This window comes from Oncorhynchus kisutch, linkage group LG11 (genome assembly GCF_002021735.2).
Source record: "Oncorhynchus kisutch isolate 150728-3 linkage group LG11, Okis_V2, whole genome shotgun sequence".
Taxonomy (NCBI): Eukaryota; Metazoa; Chordata; class Actinopteri; order Salmoniformes; family Salmonidae; genus Oncorhynchus; species Oncorhynchus kisutch.
In genome coordinates this window covers 13,113,679-13,129,791 of record NC_034184.2, presented here as the reverse complement: position 1 = coordinate 13,129,791, position 16,113 = coordinate 13,113,679, and the positions used below count along the sequence as shown (strand labels likewise).

The 16,113-nt window shown below is 44.1% G+C and overlaps 1 protein-coding gene across 4 annotated transcripts in view; it reads left to right on the top strand.

The window, feature by feature from the left end:
- Window positions 1-16,078, top strand: part of LOC109899998 (trinucleotide repeat-containing gene 6B protein-like) — a 56,781-nt gene extending 40,703 nt beyond the window's left edge. For 3 of the 4 annotated variants that reach the window (XM_020495702.2, XM_020495701.2, XM_020495703.2), the window contains 9 exons: window positions 871-1,051; window positions 1,388-1,549; window positions 1,918-2,079; window positions 2,298-2,441; window positions 2,921-3,013; window positions 4,139-4,348; window positions 4,723-4,793; window positions 4,949-5,088; window positions 14,028-15,841. In XM_020495702.2, coding sequence (XP_020351291.2) covers window positions 871-1,051; window positions 1,388-1,549; window positions 1,918-2,079; window positions 2,298-2,441; window positions 2,921-3,013; window positions 4,139-4,348; window positions 4,723-4,793; window positions 4,949-5,088; window positions 14,028-14,541 — 1,677 coding nt within the window. In that variant the 3' untranslated portion in view covers window positions 14,542-15,841. Of the gene's footprint in view, window positions 1-870; window positions 1,052-1,387; window positions 1,550-1,917; window positions 2,080-2,297; window positions 2,442-2,920; window positions 3,014-4,138; window positions 4,349-4,722; window positions 4,794-4,948; window positions 5,089-14,027 lie in introns of all 4 variants that reach the window. The other variant, XM_020495700.2, reaches the window with a different exon arrangement.
- The last annotated feature ends 35 nt before the right edge of the window (window positions 16,079-16,113 follow it).

Here is a 16,113-nt window from a genome sequence, read left to right as displayed (position 1 = left end):
TGCAGGTTAACGAGTTATTATCCCAGTTATACATAAGTATAGGTCAGCAATGGGGAGTTACTGCTTCCTACAAGAGCACAAAACATGTAGGCTACATTTCTTTGAAAAGCCAGTCTTAAGGTAAAAAGCTTGTCTTAATCAAAGGGGGCAGTGTTGTATTTTGAGACAGGCATGAATAAGCCAATAGGCAGAGGGGTAGCCTACATTATCTAATTCTCTGTATGGCAATAATAATACATTTTAATTTTATAAAGGGGTTTCTTGCATCATACAATGCAATTTACAGTCACCTATTTGGTCCATGGTGTTACAGGCCAAGTAAAAATCATTAATTAATGTCAAACCTTCATAATGTAAGTCTCATGCATTGAACACCACATATAGGCCAGATCATATAATTCAAAAGCTATTTCGATGTGAAATTGTTATGGGATTTGCTCCATTGGTTTTGTTGGTAGGCCTACATTTAATGATCAAATAGCCTATTGGCTACTGTCAAACTGTAAGGGTACAGCCTCAGTGAATGCGCACCGGAAGTTGCATGAAATTCTCACACTGTTCAAGTTTCCGCTCACAAGAACCTAAAATTTTCTTAGTGCCGCAACATTTTAGAATGAACATTGAACGAAACCCTAGTTATTTCAACTGGAAATGACATAACCCTAGTTATTTCAACCTTAAACGAAACGTGCCCGCTATGAATCAGGTGAAACTCTGTACATGAGGAAATACTATATGTTTTGAACACAAACGTTGAATTCTGATTTGTATGACTTTTCACATGAATAGTCATAGGCTGGTGTTGCACCCATGTTGCCATGTCTGCTCACAGGGTTCCCAATTCCACCCATCCCTCATCTCTCTCCTCAGCTGGCCAGGATCGTGGCTGTTCTCCAGCAGCAGAGGCAGCAACAGGGTGTCGGAGGGGGCTCCAAACTATCACCCTCTGACCTGGGAGGAGGAGGCCCCAAACTGCCTATGACTGACTCCCTGCCCCATCCAGGCATGGGTGGCTCTGTGGACCTGCACCAGAAAACACAGGGCTACTCTGGTGAGCGCTGTAAATAATGACATGAATGGACGTAAAGGATAGATGATAATTTATTTTTGAAAAATGCTTGATTTTCCATTTTACCCGAGAGATCGTCCAACTCATTTTGACAACTGTGTTATACATCTTATTTTCAATACAAACCACTAACAATGTTAGTTTTATTTGTCGTATGTACAGGATACACATGGTACACACCGTCCAACCAAATGCTTACTGTCAGTGTAAACCGTCTTGGGGATTTTCATTGCATACTGACGGATTCTCTGCATGTAATTGAGTCATACAGGCCCCCTGCCATCAGCGCTAACCCCTACCTGTCCCCCTCCTTCTCAGGCTATGGTGGAGGAGTGAACCTGTCTGGTCTGGACATGGGTGGCTCGGTGATGGGAGGCCCAGGGGGGATGAAGGACATGGGGGGGCAGCAGTCCCGCTTCAAATGGATGATGGAGGGTCACTCTCCTGCCCCCTCCCCTCCTGAGAGCCTCAACAAAAACGGTGAGAGTCCTAACACTGTAGTGAGTTTACGGAATGAATTATAGTATGACATGGGGCAGCAGGTAGACTAGTGGTTAAGAGCGTTGTGCCAGTAACCGAAAGGTCGCTGGTTTGAATCCCCAAGCTGAAAATATGCCGATGTGCCCTTGATCAAGGCACTTAGCTCCAATTGCTCATGTCAGTCGTTCTGGACAAGAGCGTCAGCTAAATGACTAAAATGTAAATGCCAGCATCTATATGTTGATTGTTGACCCATCTTCTGCTTTTTCATCTGGCTTTATTTGTCGTCTTTCTTCATCTCTCTCTCCTCTGTATCGCTCTCTTATTGTCTTCTCTTCTCCCTCTTTCAATCCCCCTCTTCCTCTCAGGTCCTATGTCCACCCCTATGAGAAGGGGGGGCTCTCCATACTCCCAGTATGACATGATGGGAGGGGAGGGGCTAGGCATGCCCCTCCAGAGGGACAACTGGCACCGTACTCCTGGGAACAAGATGGGCTCCAAGCCCCAGGGCACGTCCAGCTGGCCTCCTGGTGCGTGGCCATTCTAAATACCAACTGAATCTGCAGGATTTTGATCTATCCAACCACTAACACACCTGATTTGACCAAATCCCCTGAATCAGCTAGTGTTGGGCTGGAACAAAAGCCTGCAACAAACACCCTGTAGCTCTCTGGGACCAGGGTTAAGTCGGTGAGGTGGCTTCATCTTTTTGTTTTCAAAATAAAAATCAAGAATTTCTGTTTGTCAGAGTTCCAGCCTGGCGTGCCCTGGAAGGGGATCCAGAGCATCGACCCCGAGTCTGACCCCTACATGACCCCAGGGAGCATGATGGGAATCCCTGGGCCGTCCAGCCTCAATGACACCGAGCACCAGTTGCTAAGAGACAACACAGGTACCTACCGAGACACAAGCAGAGTTGCAACTGTATGACTAAGTCCACTTTCCGAGCACCTGTTGATAAGAGACCAGCTGACCTGACATATTACATAAGTATGCTGTCATCAGCCCTCGTCCTCACAAAGTCAAAGAAACTAGTATACCACTGAAATCATATCCATCAATGCATGCACCAGTTAAACATTAAGTTGTGTAAATAATACACTCTCTCTTACTATATCAGAGATGGGCAACTGGTGGTCCGTGGACCAATTTCAGATTACATTTTTTTTGGAACTTAGTCCAACTTACAAATTTGCTTTAAAACTGCTAAATTGTTTCTATGCCTTGTGGAAAATTTTGCTGTTGATGTTAATCTTCGCTGTCACGTGGGGGGCCGCTAAAATGTTTTACTCACACGGTGGGGGGTATGGATGTGGGTACGCAGAGCCACCGTGGCCCCCATGAGTTAAGCTTGTTGTGTTTGTGTTCTAGAAGCCAACCCCTCCCTGAACACCTTGCTGCCTTCACCTGGTGCCTGGCCCTACAGTGCCTCAGACAGCCCCCTCAACAACGCACACAACTCAGGTAACAGACTGAAAACGCAGTAACACTATGAATGTGCTATGTATGCTTTATGGATGTGCTATGAAGTCCTAAGGTGCCTTTCACCAAAAGAGCTATCACGTTCACTTAGGGTCCGTCCGCAAATTCACTCTGGCTATCTACTCTGATTTCAGAGCATTCTCTTCTGAATATGCCAGCGCGCAGAATAACTAATTCATTTACGAACACTCAACACCCGTTGAATGTGTCAGTAAACGTAGGAAAAAACTCGTAATTAAATTGTTGCCAGCAGCACCGTTAGTCACCAACGCTCTGGATAACATGAAAACAGCCTAACCTGCTCTGCTCGGGCGAGTAAAAAAGGTCAGTGATCTGTTCCCTCGTTTTTCTCTGGAAGTACAGTGGGGCAAAAAAGTATTTAGTCAGCCACCAATTGTGCAAGTTCTCCCACTTAAAAAGATGAGAGGCCTGTCATTTTCATCATAGGTACACTTCAACTATGACAGACAAAATGAGAAAAGAAAATCCAGAAAATCAATTTTTTTTATTTATTTGCAAATTATTTATTCAGTGAAATACGGAACCGTTCGGTATTTTATCTAACGGGTGGTATCCCTAAGTCTAAATATTCTTTTTACATTGCAAATTCTGGCAAACTAGTTCGCAATGAGCCAGTCAGCCCAAACTGTTGCATATTCCCTGACTCTGCGTGCAATGAACACAAGAGAAATGACACAATTTCACCTGGTTAATATTGCCTGCTAAACTGGACTAGTTAACTGTGCGGTTGCAAGATTGGAACCCCTGAGCTGACACGGTGAAAATCTGTCGTTCTGCCCCTGAACAAGGCAGTTAACCCACAGTTCCTAGGCAGTCATTGAAAATAAGGTGTTCTCAACTGACTTGCCTAGTTAAATAAAAGGTATAAAAAATAAAAATAAAATGTATAATCGGAAATCGGCGCCCAAAAATACAGATTTCCGATTGTTATGAAAACTTGAAATCGGCCCTATTAATCAGTTGACCTCTAGTTTGAAATATATACTCTGCTTTTCCTTTTATTTACACTCAAATGTCGTCAAGTTTCAACTGTCTGAGTTTATCCTGCTGGTCTGGTCTGACTAGTTAATTCCCTGTTGCCCTTAGCAAAGTACACAGAGTACAAGACCAGCTGGCCCCCTGAGCCCATTGGACACAACAAGATGTGGAAGACCAATCGCAACCAACAGTCCCAGCAGCTGCCACGCCCACCCCCGGGACTCACCAATCAGAAGCAGGCCTCGCCGTCCCGTGGCCCGTGGCAGGCCCGTGGCTGGGGCAGCTCGAGCGGGAGCCAGGAAACCAGATATGGCCCTGGTAATATCATAACAGGGTGTTTGAGTCTTTCCACCCTGGTCTGTCCTGCCTGCTACCTGGTGAAGTATTAAATGTACCCAGATGTCTGTTGCCTTGCTCTGATTCCACATCCCTAATGGCATCCTATTCCCTATTGGCCCTGGTCAATAGTAGTGCACTATAAAGGGAATAGGGTGCCATTTGGGACAGAGCCCCATAGAAATTGCATAGCTAGGTGGTTAGGCCTCAGAGCCCACTTATATTTTATTCACCAAGCTTGAAGTACAGTAGGGCTTATTTGTCATTCATTGGTCCAGATCTGGCTGCTGCAGGTACAGAGGTAGGGGTTGTCTACTATGTGGAACTGATCCTCGTGTGTGGTTTGGTGCTAATAGGCTCTGCTTGGAGTGATGGGGGGACCTCCAGAGGAAGCTGCTGGCTGGTGCTCTGCAATCTCACTCCACAGGTACACACACATCATCCCTCATAAAGACTACACACCATTCCTCGGGACAACACACACGCATGTGCACACATACAGCATCACTTCTCTTGCACATATCACCTCTACCGCACAAGTCATCCCTAACCCCAGTCCCTCCATGGTGTCCACTCCTGCAGATCGACGGCTCCACCCTCCGTACCATCTGTATGCAGCATGGCCCCCTGCTGACCTTTCACCTTGGCCTGACCCAGGGCAGTGCTCTGATTCGCTACAGCACCCCACAGGAAGCTGCGAAGGCCCAGAGCGCACTACACATGTAAGCTCCTCTTAGCCTGTCAATCATGGTGTAGTTCTGTAGATGAACAGGCAGCAGTTCCACTGTGTTTTACTGCCGGCTTTACAGACGATTACAGACTCCTTTTCAGACAGATACTTTATCCACTTAACTGAAAAGTAGCATAGTTAATTTTTCTAGTTAGAAAATGTCTGCTGAGCCCTCTCCCGCTAGAATGAACGTCATGCATCTTCTAGCCATATTTTGATAGGAAGTGCGCCTGTCGGTCACAAATTGAGCGACAACAGAGAAACACTGCTGGTTTGACAGTGCTGTCTGTCCCGCCTCTCGGTACCTGGGTTTGTGTTGTGATTGCAGTCGAGTTTCTGGAGAGAGGATGAATTTGCACGTCCCATATAGTCGAAATCCACTTACCTATTGTTTTCTAGGACAGTCATTTATTTTCTTTAGAGTGCAGGGTCCAACATTAACGATGGCCCTCCGGGGCCAGTAAAAACCCTTCGGGCCAGTGGATCTCTTCAGTGGCCAGTAACATTTTAGCTCATTTTTGCATTCTTGTAAAATATTTACCTGGTCTTTCACAGTCTACCATTGAAGACTACACTCGTAAATGTCATGCTATTTGTAGTTGATCAATATGATTGGCCGTTCATTCAAGCACCACCACACTTCCGTTAGTCACAGCTGTCCAGAGCTAAAAGAAACACCCATCAATCTACTCAGTTGATTTATTTTTAATGGAAGTGATTTACAAAAGTTAACATTCAGTAGTGAACATACTAGCAATATGCTGGCTACTGTTGATAGTCTGCAAAAAGAATGCTACAAATAAACAGCTAGCATTCTTGGCTAGCCTACTGTCATCATGTCTATCTCTTTTGGAACATTGGTCTTAAAGGGCGTTCGTTTTTACTCTGTTTATTTAGAACCTAACGGACAACTAGGAAAAGTGCAAACCAAGTTTATTCACCCAATGGGTCAGACAGCTGAAATGTTCCCATCAGCACAAATATTTATACCCAACTTTAGGCGAAATCTCCTCCTTTTCTCAAAACATTACATCTTTGTTGCTAGGCAGGCTAAGTGATGTGTGTAATAAACTGTTCCTTCTCCCTTCATCCGACCTGAGTCCACATTCCTCACTAATCCATAGCTATCCAACTTTATCAGTGACCGCAACAATGTGATTGCCTTTTCCCTTACTTTGTAACTCTCAAAGCCCATGGCTCATATCCACCCTTAATTGACCCCATCATATACATTCCTCATATATGTAACCATTCACTTCTGGTGTAGCAAGTATTTCAAACTACAACCCAACATCCCATTTTCTTATCTTCTCTAAGTGACATTTTAGAAACAAAAATAAATTAATACAATGAATGAATACATTGTAGTCCTGAAGAATATAGTAATGACTTAATTATATTACACAGCTTTAATACACATCATAACCAAATGTAGCCTATTAATATAAAGTATGCCAAACTATAGGTGAGCGTTTTCCCAAACTCTGCCCTCTACACCCCAAGGGGTGTGCACGTTTTGGTTTGTGACCTAGCACCACACAGCTATTTTTATTGGTCAAAGCTGGATGATTATTTCAAATCAAATCAAATCAAATTTATTTATATAGCCCTTCGTACATCAGCTGATATCTCAAAGTGCTGTACAGAAACCCAGCCTAAAACCCCAAACAGCAAGCAATGCAGGTGTAGAAGCACGGTGGCTAGGAAAAACTCCCTAGAAAGGCCAATACCTAGGAAGAAACCTAGAGAGGAACCAGGCTATGTGGGGTGGCCAGTCCCGCCCCCGGACAGGGCCAAACAGGCCCTATTTGAATCAGCTGTGTAGTGCTAGGGCAAACACCAAAACTTGGGGTCCCGAGGACCGAGTTTTGGAAGCGCTGCTATAGGCCCTGCATGACCTAGAAATGATGTTCCGGGCCATTAGATTTTTGGCCAACTGGCCCTGCCACGGATTGGTGGTGCGTAGGCTATTTACTGTGCTTTGATTTACAAACAGCAAGCTTGATTAGTTTATAAAAGGTGTCGAATTGACTGAATAAAGTCTTTCATACAGTGCATTCGGAAAGTATTAAGACCCCTTGATTTTTCCACATTTTGTTACGGGGCGGCAGGGTAGCCTAGTGGTTAGTGTTGGACTAGTAACCGAAAGGTTGCAAGTTCAAATCCCCGAACTGACAAGGTACAAATCTGTCGTTCTGCCCCTGAACAGGCAGTTAACCCAGTGTTCCTAGGCCGTCATTGAAAATAAGAATTGGTTCTTAACTGACTTGCCTAGTTAAATAAAGGTAAATACCCTTATTGTAAAATTGATTAAATAGTTTTTCCCCCTCAATCTCTACACAATACCCCATAATGATGAAACAAAGAGATTTGTTGGAATTTTTATGTAAAATGGAAAACACATTTACAAAAGTATTCAGACCCTTTACTTAGAACTTTGTTGAAGCACCTTTGCCAGCGATTATAGCCTGTAGTCTTCTTGGGTATGATGCAATAAGCTTGGCACACCTGTATTTGGGGAGTTTCTCCCATTCTCTGCAGATCCTCAAGCTCTGTTAGGTTGGATGAGAAGCATCGCTGCACAGCTATTTTCAGGTCAATTCCTTCGACCTGATGGCTTGGTTTTTGCTCTGACATGCACTGTCAACTGTGGGGCTTTATGTAGACAGGTGTGTACCTTTCCAAATCATGTCTAATCAATGGAATTTATCACAGGTGGACTCAGGGTTGTAGAAACATCTTAACAATGATCAATGGAAACAGGATGCACCTGAGCTCAATTTCAATTCCCATAGCAAAGTGTCAGAGTACTTATGTAAATAAGGTATTTCTAAAAACCTGTTTTCGCTTTGTCATTATGGGGGTGTTGTGTGTAGATTCAAGAGGGAAAATTTGATTTAATCCATTTTAGAGTAAGGCTAACGTTACAAAATGTGGAAAAAGCCAAGGGGTCTGAATACTTTCCAATTGCACAGTATACGTCCATGGTATCTTGTTCGGACAAGTAAACTTAAGATCTTGTTTGTCAGGACTTGCCAGACAGTGACGTTAAAGTGAGTGACTTGTCAGTAGGTAAGAGCATCGTTAAGAGAGCTGTTCATTTGGCCCCCTTAATTTGCATACCAGCTTTTTTTTGTTTTTTGGATTATCCGCAAATATATTAAAACAATTCAATGAGGATTGTGAATCCTCCTCACTGCAGGAACCATTAGTAGACTAGAAAGAGCCTCACTGGTCCAAAATATGATAAAGGAGAACTGATTTAATTGTTTTATAAGCTAATGATACTTAGATGGTATTTTAAAAGATATATTAGCATAGGCCTACTGATTTAATCAGTGTTGACTGCTGCTTTCTGTATAGCAAAGCCCATGATTAACACTTGCTTAATTTTTCAGTCATATCTGTATTGGAGATGGCATTTTCTAAGCTCCTTACACTGCTTCACAATTGCTAGCTGTGTCACTAGAGATCCTGGTTCGAGTCCAGCCTCTGTCGCAGCCGGCCGCGACCGGGAGACCCATGGGATGGTGCACAATTGGCCCAGCATCGTCCGGGCTAGGGTAGAGTTTGGCCGGCAGTGATGCCTCTTACAGCTCCCCCTACTTTGTGCAATTTCCGCCTGAAGACATACCCAAATCTAACAGCCTGTAGCTCAGGCACAGAACCAAGGATATGCATATTCTTGGTACCATTTGACAGAAAACACTGAAGTTTGTGGAAATGTGAATTGAATGTAGGAGAATATAACAATAGATCTGGTTTAGATTTTAAAAAACATGTTTTTTTATTTTTGTATCATCTTTAAAATGAACAAGATAAAACAAACATTCAGATAGGATGATGGGGACAATTTCAGTGAAAAATATAAGAGGGCAACAGTACTTGTGCAAAGTTTCAGAATGATAACTTCCAAAATGAGTGTGCTTACATGACATTTATCATGAAGTCACCCAGGTGTCCCACACAAGTAGCCCAAATGTACCCAAGTGGCCAAATTGGTGAAGGTATACATTTTGAAACAAATAACTATATACAAAATATAGTTTCTCCCCAAATGGAGAAAAATAGATGGAGATTTTTTTTTATTTTTTTTGAAAAAATAATAATTCTTGATTTTTAAAAAATATATGGAGAAAAAAACCCACATGTATACAAAATAACATGGGTAACTATTTACACACTTTCAATATTTGGAAGACCTTCAGTCCTCTATCAAATCAAATCTATATAGCCCCAGCCTAAAACCCCAAACAGCAAGCAATGCAGGTGTAGAAGCACGGTGGCTAGGAAAAACTCCCTAGAAAGGCAGAAACCTAGAGAGGAACCAGGCTGAGGGGTGGCCAGTCCTCTTCTGGCTGTGCCGGGTGGAGATCAGTGGTTGTAGAGGGTGCAACAGGACAGCACCTCGAGTAAAAATGAACAGTTTAGGGTTCCATAGCCGCAGGCAGAACAGTTGAAACTGGAACAGCGGCAAGGCCAGGTGGACTGGGGACAGCAAGGAGTCATCATGCCAGGTAGTCCTGACGCATGGTCCAGGGCTCAGGTCCTCCGAGAGAGAGAATTAGAGAGAGCATACTTAAATTCACACAGGACACCGGATAAGACTCCCATTCGGAGTCAGTGTCACTGTGAAAGAAAATGTTCAGTTAGAATAGTTTCACATATGAGCCCTGTATCAACAGGTATAATAAGCAGATATATACAGTGCCTTGTGAAAGTATTCGGCCCCCTTGAACTTTGCGACCTTTTGCCACATTTCAGGCTTCAAACATAAAGATATAAAACTGTATTTTTTTGTGAAGAATCAACAAGTGGGACACAATCATGAAGTGGAACGACATTTATTGGATATTTCAAACTTTTTTAACAAATCAAAAACTGAAAAATTAATATTCCTCCACAATCGCTAAATGAAGCGTCCTACAACACTGTCTCACCTTCCCAATTAATATATTCTAAAATTGTGTGTACATCTGTATATCTAGACTTAGATTTAGCTTTCCCTGACTTAGTCGCCATAATGATTTGATATATATAAACAGCTGAATCTGCGCGTTCACCAAACAATGCAGTGCATAATATATGTGCTTCTCCTTCCGGTATGAAACTTCAATAGCGAATGACTCTCGTTACGCTGGAGCTTACTACATGGGTTGGTCTTGCAACACATAAACATGGCGTATTGCCGTTTAGCTCTGCTCATTGGCTATCTACCCAGCTAGATTTCAAGACGATCAGTGGTCATTGGGGTAAAAGACAGTCAATCAACGAAACAGCGGTTTGGTGCACAATGATGTCATGTCTTCAAATCGGTTTCTTTCAGTCAATACGTCCCGCGAAATGGCCCATCAGGTTTGATTGTGTTACAAACAAACCAGTTGATTGCAGTGAAACCAAACATGACTGGAAAAGTCACATTCTGTGTGACGTTATTTACCTGGAATGTGTCGTCAAATGGAATGAGACGGAATTCACAACACAAGCGGTTCACAAAATGTTTTGTGTTAGGCTATAAAAATTGATTTTATCAAACAAAAGATCATTCATTGTGTAACAATGAGCATTGGAATTGCAAACAGACGAAGATCGTCAAAGGTAAACGATTTATTTTAATGCATTTTGTAACTGTTACGCCTGTTTTTTTAAATTATGGTGCTCTATGCTCAGATAATCGCATCGTATTCTTTCGCAGTAAATCCCTTTTTAAATCTGACAACGCAGTTGGATTAGCAAGATTCTAGGCTTTCGATACATGTGAGACACTTGTATTTTCATGAATGTTTAATATGATTATTTATGTAGCGATCACCGTATGTTGTGGAAGTTCAGCCCGCTAGCGGGTTCTGTGCGCAGAGAGGTTAAAAAGGGGTGAAGGTTTTTTTAATTCAACAGAATTACAAAAAATGCCTCTTAAATGGACGCTTGAATGAAGCCTGTGGAAGTCTGCATACTTACAGGATTATTTTAAAGACCGAGTGCAGTCAAAATGTACTTTCAATGTGGTTTTTACCATATTGTACAACAGCTGATGAATCGAAACCTCTAAAAGTATGAAAACAAATGTGACCAGCATTATGTCCTGATAGTTGCTGGTTGGAAACGCAATCTAGCATGAGAATGTACCAGAGGCCACTAGAATAGAGCTTGTATGTCTGCAAAAAAACCTAGCCCCCCCCCCCCCCCCCCCTACTACTTATTCAATTCAAATCAAATTTTATTTGTCACATACACATGGTTAGCAGATGTTAATGCGAGTGTAGCGAAATGCTTGTGCTTCTAGTTCCGACAATGCAGCAATAACCAACCAATAACCAACCTAACAATTTCACAACAATTTCACAACAGCTACCTTATACACACAAGTGTAAAGGGATGAAGAATATGCACATAAAGATATGAATGAGTGATGGTACAAAACGGCATAGGCAAGATGCAGTAGATGGTATCGAGTACAGTATATACATACGAGATGAGTAATGTAGGGTATGTAAACATTATATAAAGTGGCATTGTTTAAAGTGGCTAGTGATACATTTTTTACATGTATGGCAGCAGCCACTCAATGTTAGTGGTGGCTGTTTAGCAGTCTGATGGCCTTGAGATAGAAGCTATTTTTCAGTCTCTTGGTCCCTGCTTTGATGCACCTTTACTGACCTCGCCTTCTGGATGATAGTGGTGTGAACAGGCAGTGGCTCGGGTGGTTGTTGTCCTTGATGATCTTTATGGCCTTCCTGTGATATCGGGTGGTGAAGGTGTCCTGGAGGGCAGGTAGTTTGCCCCCGGTGATGTGTTGTGCAGACCTCACTACCCTCTGGAGAGCCTTACGGTTGTGGGCGGAGCAGTTGCCGTACCAGGCGGCGATACAGCATGACAGGATGCCCTCGATTGCATCTGTAAAAGTTTGAGTGCTTTGGGTGACAAGCCGAATTTCTTTAGCCTCCCGAGGTTGAAGAGGCGCTGCTGCACCTTCACCACGCTGTCTGTGGGGGTGGACCAATTCAATTTGTCCGTGATGTGTACGCCGAGGAACGTCAAACTTACGACCCTCTCCACTACTGTCCCGTCGATGTGGATAGGGGGGTTCTCCGTCTGCTGTTTCCTGAAGTCCACGATCATCTCCTTTGTTTTGTTGACATTGAGTATGAGGTTATTTTCCTGACACCACACTCCACGGGCCCTCATCTCCTCCCTGTAGGCCGTCTCGTCGTTGTTGGTAATCAAGCCTACCACTGTAGTGTCGTCTGCAAACTTGATGATTGAGTTGGAGGCGTGCATGGCCACGCAGTCATGGGTGAACATGGAGTACAGGAGAGGGCTCAGAAAGCACCCTTGTGGGGACCCAGTGTTGAGGATCAGCGGGGTGGAGATGTTACCTTCCCTCACCACCTGGGGGCGGCCCGTCAGGAAGTCCAGTACCCAGTTGCACAGGGCGGGGTCGAGACCCAGGGTCTTTAGCTTGATGACGAGTTTGGAGGGTACTATGGTATTAAATGCCGAGCTGTAGTCGATGAACAGCATTCTCACATAGGTATTCCTCTTGTCCAGATGGGTTAGGGCAGTATGGTTGCGATTGCATCGTCTGTGGACCTATTGGGGCGGTAAGCAAATTGGAGTGGGTCTAGGGTATCAGGTAGGGTGGAGGTGATATGGTCCTTGACTAGTCTCTCAAAGCACTTCATGATGACGGAAGTGGGTGCTACGGGGCAGTAGTCGTTTAGCTCAGTTACCTTAGCTTTCCTAGGAACAATGGTGGCCCTCTTGAAGCATGTGGGAACAGCAGATTGGGATAAGGATTGATTGAATATGTCCGTAAACACCAGCCAGCCAGCTGGTCTGCGCATGCTTTGAGGACGCGGCTGGGGATGCCGTCTGGGCCTGCAGCCTTGCGAGGGTTAACACGTTTAAATGTTTTACTCACGTCGGCTGTAGTGAAGGAGAGTCCGCAGGTTTTGGTGGCGGGCCGTGTCAGTGTCACTGTATTGTCCTCAAAGCGAGCAAAGAAGTTTAGTCATCCTGGTCCGCAACGGGGCTGATTTTTCTTTTTGTAATCTGTGATTGACTGTAGACCCTGCTACATACCTCTTGTGTCTGAGCCGTTGAATTGAGACTCTACTGTGTCTATACTGACGCTTAGCTAGTTTGATTGCCTTGCGGAGGGAATAGCTACACTGTTTGTATTCGGTCATGTTTCCGTTCACCTTGCCCTGGTTAAAAGCAGTGGTTCGCACTTTCAGTTTCGCGTGAATGCTACCATCAATCCACGGTTTCTGGTTGGGGAATGTTTTAATAGTTGCTGTGGGTACGACATCGCCAATGCACTTGCTAATGAACTCGCTCACTGAATCAGTGTATTCGTCAATGTTGTTTGACGCAATGCGGAACATATCCCAATCCATGTGATCGAAGCAATCTTGAAGCGTGGAATCAGATTGGTCGACCAGCGTTGAACATACCTGAGAGCGGGAGCTTCCTCTTTTACTTTCTGTCTATAGACTGGAAGCAACAAAATGGAGTCGTAGTCAGCTTTTCTGAAAGGAGGGTGGGGGAGGGCCTTATATGCGTCACGGAAGTTAGAATAACAATGATCCAGGGTTTTACCAGCCCTGGTAGCACAATCGATATGCTGATAGAATTTAGGTAGTCTTGTTTTCAGATTAGCTTTCTTGCTGGCCTTCTGGCTGGCTACTCCTGTGCTGGTGGAAAGAAAACACTGGTTCAATAGATGGACCAACCATAGACTGAAAATCAAAGACATTCCATGCAGACTGTCTGGTGGGCTAGGAATACAGTGATTTCATAGGAAATGGGAAAAACCTGCATAGACTTAATGAGGGGGTTAGTATAATAGAATGTTACGACTAATCGATAACAGCCAGTGAATACAAAACAACATTAAATCACTCATTACACTCTCCTCTCTCTTTCCAGGTGTGTACTGGGCAATACCACCATCTTGGCCAAGTTTGTGAGCGAGGAAGAGGTTGCTCGCTATTTTGCACATTCCCAGGCAGGAGGGGCCAGCGGAAGCCAGGGGGGGCCCACAGGGACAGGTGCAGTGGGGGCCAATAGCAGCGGAGGGAGTGGAGAGAGGGAACGAGACAGAACCAGAGGAGGAGGAGAGAGCTCTGCCCCTGGAGGAGGCGGCAGCTCAGGGCCCGTCAGCTCTGGCTGGCAGAGTTTGGACAGTACAGGAGGCTGCCTGGATACTACCCCTGCCCAGGGGCCCGGCCTGAGCATGTTTGCCCAGTGGAGCAGCAACGGTGCTGGGGTGGTTGGGGGTGTGGAGCCCAGCAGACAGGGTTTGTGGGGAGGGATGGGGGGTGGTGGGTACCCCAGCAGTAGTAGTATGTGGGGGTCCCCTGCCATAGAGGATCCACACCAGATGGGGAGTCCTGCTGCTCTGCTGCCTGGAGACCTGCTAGGAGGGGCTGATTCCATCTGAATGACCACACCTAATACATGAACCTACACGTGAAGACAGTATAAATGTATTTATACTGTGTGTGTGTGTGCGTACACCGAATAAACATACACTTACACATGTTCTCACACACATACATACTTAAACACACACAGATGAAATGACACTAGTCACAAACATGCAGAGCCTCTGACGTTAACTCTCACACATTGTATCATTAATAGACTGTGACATGCCAACACTACTCAACATACATACATATTTTTCCCTTAAATGAAGACTTCAACAGCAAGACTTGAACAGACCAAGGTGGAATCCGTTACTCACTCATCTGGATGACGACTCTTCACCCATTAACCAGAACTCACTGAGTATCCTGAGATCCTATCATTCAGGCCCTGTAGAGAAACCAACAACGTGACAACACATGGAGCTGTTCCTATGTGATGTGTAACACCTTATTACAACACCCCTCTACTACACAAACCTACAGGATGACTTGTTTTCACAGCACCGGGCCTACAGTCCCTACCTACCTGGCCCAACCCTTTCTGACTCTTTCTCACCAGTTACACACTGCTATGTCACTGCTATGATGTCTAATGTATCTTGTTGTATGTTGGTTAAATTGTGGAAAAATCCAAGATGTCCTTTCTCTCTTTTTAGTTTTTATTTCAAAATGCTGACCTCGTTATGTTTTCTTACTCAATCAAGTTGGTTCTTATAATGCCATGCTGATGATGACTGATCACTTGTTACTAGCTGTACAAGGTGCCCTCCTGCCTGCCTGTGGAACTGTGCATGAGAGGAGTGACGGGAGGAGTATGTGGGTGCGTTTCACAGCTAAGATGAGGTGACGCAACAACCAATGTTTGCCTGCCACGTCATTGACTGACAAATTGTTATAACATGAAGTGGTTAGCTGATACTATGCCTGGATAGGTATTTTGAGTAAGAACTGTCAGGCATCAGCAACGTCTAAGCATAGGAACGCGCCCTGTGTGTGTCGTTGCCGTGGTGAATTCCTTTTGGCAATGAGAACATGATTAACAAGCGCGTGATTGTGTGCTGGTGATGTGTGATAGAGAAAGTGTGTGTCTGAAATGCTTTTCCCTTTCAGGGAGACAAATGTTTGTGTGACTGCTTACATCAGGTGTGTGTGTGTGTGTATGTGTATGTGTGTGTGTGTGTGTGTGTGTGGCTCGAAGTTCAACAACATAGGCACTAATGCATATTTCTCTTAAGTTGTGGTTTTAGCAGCATTTCTTTTTGGTCTGAATTGCAATAAGCTTTTTTTTTCTCCATAAAAAAAAAAAAAGAAGCAACCAACTGAAGGCATCCATGTTAAGATGCCAAAACCTACCAAACCAAGCAGAGCTGGAGCAGTGTTTTGCAAACACGTTAAAGTTACTAATTGTAAAATGTTTTGTGTATCAATTTAAATTAAGGCGGGCTTTATCACTCCTGTTCAGGTTATTTTAGTTTCTTTTTGGATTTTTACAAAGGAGGACATTTTAATTTAAGCAAACAAGAACAAGACAATAAAGGTTGTATTAAAGTCTGGTTGTCATTGGTTTGAACCACAAAACACAA